This window comes from Capsicum annuum, chromosome 4, assembly GCF_002878395.1.
Source record: "Capsicum annuum cultivar UCD-10X-F1 chromosome 4, UCD10Xv1.1, whole genome shotgun sequence".
Taxonomy (NCBI): Eukaryota; Viridiplantae; Streptophyta; class Magnoliopsida; order Solanales; family Solanaceae; genus Capsicum; species Capsicum annuum.
Window position 1 is genome coordinate 228,070,681 of NC_061114.1, and position 3,973 is coordinate 228,074,653.

The 3,973-nt window shown below is 37.9% G+C and overlaps 1 protein-coding gene and 1 long non-coding RNA gene across 2 annotated transcripts in view; both read right to left on the reverse strand.

Moving 5' to 3' along the window:
• Positions 1–132, reverse strand: part of LOC107866991 (protein RADIALIS-like 3) — a gene marked incomplete in the record, with an annotated part of 3,956 nt that extends 3,824 nt beyond the window's left edge. Inside the window, 1 exon segment of the mRNA XM_016713060.2 lies at positions 1–132. Within this exon segment, the coding sequence (XP_016568546.2) occupies positions 1–33 (33 nt within the window).
• Positions 133–1,266: 1,134 nt separating this feature from the next.
• LOC124897815 lies at positions 1,267–2,186 on the reverse strand. Its single transcript, XR_007054763.1, has 2 exons — positions 1,731–2,186; positions 1,267–1,648 (listed from the first exon to the last, which is right to left on the reverse strand). It is a non-coding gene; the product is annotated as an uncharacterized LOC124897815 (long non-coding RNA).
• Positions 2,187–3,973: the final 1,787 nt, after the last annotated feature.

Here is a 3,973-nt window from a genome sequence, read left to right on the forward strand (position 1 = left end):
CTTCTTGTTTTGCCTTGCAGTCCAGGAGGCCATTAAAGATCGTAGAGAGTATTCTAAAGCTGAAAAGGAGAAGCTCTGGGGTGAAGTGCAGAGCTACCTCACCTAAAGCCAAGTGCTCAAGCGAATGGTATGTGGAAGATGATACTGACCTAGCTATAACTAGCTAGCTCCTTATATACTGGAGAAAAAGGTGTTGGGTTGTAGCAAGTTGACGAATATTTTTTTTTTTTTGTTTTCTTTTAGGGGAGGTACAATACATGATTCTTGAAGTAATGCTAATGGGAATAGGTGGAGGGAGAATAAGATAATAGTATCTATGACCAGACTTTGGTTGCTTTTTATTGAAAAGTAATATCATCAGCAAGTGGATCAGATAGGAATTCGCAGCTGGAAGAGATTAGATCCCATAATTCCAATTCTTTGGTATGATAGATAAGCTAATGCTATAGTATTTTAGGCCGAAACACAGTTATCAAGATATTATTCCACCTTCTAAGGTTGCAAAATGTTGCTTAAATTCTACATCAATTGGTAAAACCTTTTGTCACCCTTCAATCGTTACTACCAGTCAATGTTTGACAAACTGTGCACTGACTTAAGCATTGTTGATCTTTATGTTTTGATGATAACGAATTATGAACAAAGCGAAATGGGTAAATGCTTAGTGTTATTCATTAGCTCAATTTCAATTGATCTTTAAGTTTTATCATCTCACATTTGGATGTTTGTATTTCTTTCTAACCATGATTGGTTGATTTGCCTCTTCACTAGCTAACGTATATGCGGTTTATGTACTTATTTTCTCGTGTACTCCTATACTATTATTGCTGTGTTATTGTTTGTTGTAACTAACAAGTAATTAAATGAAATCAACTAGCATGAAACTGACTAGTTTTTGACCCTAAAGCTCTTTCCAAAACCAATATCAACGGTATATTTGTCCAGATGGATGAGTTATACTTTATTCAGCATTAAACAGTTGGCTATCTTGATTTGCTGCTAGTTCCGTTTCCAGAATAATTGATGCATTGTAAGCACTCTCATAGAGAAGCAGGACATCTCCACAACGACTTTTTTCCAGTTTACATCTTATTAAGGCGAGAAGTTTGTCATTCCGAGATTAACTACTTTTGAGTGAAGAGTTGTAGTTCTGAAAGCATCTGAAAATTACCAAACGAGGGAACCATTTTAGATCACTTGCTTCGACACCTTTTTCGTTTGCGAATACTGCTAGTCCACACGGATGAGGTGGAGGGACACCATTTGTCAAATCTTGCAGTTATATTCTAGTGAAAACAAAAACTACAGGAGGAATCTATGCCGTAATACAACAAAAGTATCTGATGTGTAAGAATCCCTTTTATCTAGAATACCTTCTACATTGACCTATCTAAGCTACAGTTAGTGCCAACCCTTTATTCATTGGCTCACAGGACTTCTTTCTGTATACTTGATAATCATCGTAATCTATTTTCCCGAAACCTTGATGTGGAAATGTGAAGTCAAAGACTTTCAACAATATGTACTCGGTATAACCCCAGAAAGAGGGGCCAGGGGAGGGTAGAGTGTACGTGGACCTTACCCCTATCCCAATAGTCACGGCCTACTTAGCATGAAACTGTTTACACATTTTCATCAATGCTTGAACCTGCAAAAAAGTAGATGTCTGTTTCAATCATCTGATTTTATCTCGTCCAAGAGAAAATCGGAGGAGTTGAGATTGGACCTACAGTATTAACAGTTGTTCAGTCGTATGCTAGTAAAAGCTTGAGGAGTACACTAAGGATGGAATCTCTGGATATGCCACAAATTAAAGAGAATTTAGACAAGTATATTTTGTTGAAAACATCTACAGTGGTTGAATCAACATAGAAATTTGCCTCAAATGGAATAAGCAGGTGGTTTCCTTCTTTTTATCTCTTTTTTGTGGGTGATGAAATGTTCCAAATGATAAAAAGATAGATGCATTAGAAGAAGTATCTTCTCATCTGATTTTTTGAAGCAAAGATAAGAGTACCTTATCTTAGCTAATGCAAGATTAGTGGTCAGTTTTATATTCTGGATACTCTTCTTCTTTTCTTAAGTCAAAGTTGGGTGCTTGAGTGTAATCTTGCTGATCAGAGTTAGAATATTTTGTCTTTTGAGGGGAGAAGGGAGTATTGGCGTAACCGGTAAAGGGAGAGGGGAGGAGGTCACGAGTTAAAGCTGCGGAAATTGCCTTTAGCATAAATGTAGGGTAATACTGCGTATAATAGACCCTTATAGCGGGAGCTTTAGTGCACCGGCTGTCCTTGCCTTTTGAGGGAGAGCGCTTATAACAGTAATATGCTAAGCACTTGCATACTTTTGATCAGAATGGAATTCTCTTGCCTTGTATTCTTTTGCTTTTTTTAAGGCCTGATAAGCAAATGGCTGGTCGTGGAGACTACATTCCTGCCGAAGGCAAAGGTACTGTGGAAATGAAATGCTCCTCAGGTACAAAACTTATCAAAGATGTGTTTTTTGTACCTAATATTAGTCATAGTTTGTTGAGTGTCGGGCAGATGCTTGAGAATGGTTTCAAACTTCTCTTTGAAACCAATTACTGTCATATCAAGGATGAAGATGGCAGAAACTTATTCAAGGTAATGATGAAGGGAAGGAGCTTTACATTGGATCTTTTAGATCATGAGCAAAAAGTTTATTTTGCAACTAAAGTCAATGCACAAGTTTGGCACAAAAGACTCGAACATTTCAACCATGCTGTGGTAATGAACTCACAAAAGAAAGATCTAGTTCGAGGGCTGCCTAATCTTGAAGCCGAAATTCCAGATTGCAAAACTTGCCAATTTGGCAAGCAAGCATGGCTTCCTTTTAGAAAAGCAACCTGGAGAGCCACTGAAAAGTTAAAATTAATCCACACAGATCTAGCTGGTCCTCACCGAACTCGTCACTCAAAGGGAGTAGGTATTACATAGTTTTCATTGATGACTATATGAGAATGTGTTGGATTTATTTTCTCAGGTTCAAGTCAGAGGTTGCCACTATCTTCTGGAAATTCAAGTAGTGGATTGAAACTCAAAGTGGTTGTAAGATTCAATCATTAAGGTTCGACAATGGCAAGGAGTATACATCTGATCAATTCAATACATTTTGTGAAGAATCCAAAATTAAACACCAACTCACTGCTCCATATACTCCACAACAAAATGGAGTTAGTGAGAGGAAGAATCGTACCATAATGGAGACTGCACGATGCTTGTTGCATGAGAAGTGTTTGCCAAAAGAGTATTGGGCAGAAGCTGCTCATACATCAGTCTTTCTACTCAACAGGCTTCCAACAAAAACATTAGAAGGGAAGACACCATTTGAAATCTGGTATGGGTATACACCTTCTTTAAAAAATCTCAAAGTGTTTGGATGCTTGTGCTTTACTAATGTACCACAGAGTAAAAGAGATAAGCTTGATAAAAAGGCAGAAGCTGGAATATTCGTGGGTTATAGCACTGTTTCTAAGGCTTACAGAATTTTCCAACCTCATACAAGGAAAACTCTGGTAAGTAGAGATGTTCATTTCATGGAGGATGAAAAATGGAACTCGAAAGAAGCAGAACCGGTGCTATTTCCAGATCAAAGTAAAATACCCCAACTGAAAGAAGATGAATTGGTGGATGATATTCCGGTGAGAGGCACAAGATCACTCTCTGATATCTATCAAATATGCAACATGGTTGTTCTTCATCCAACAAATTTTTCCGAAGCAGAAAAAGATCCAAAATGGAGAGCTGCAATAAAGGAAGAACTCACCATGATTGAGAAGAACCAGACTTGGAAACTTGTGAAAAGACCTGAAGACAGGAAAGTCACAGGAGTGAAGTGGATTTTCAGAACCAAGCTGAACGCAAATGGCTCTATCAACAAGCACAAAGCCAGACTTGTTGTAAAGAGGTATGCTTGTTGACACCCAATTTTTGCTCTCCGTGCCTAAAATTAA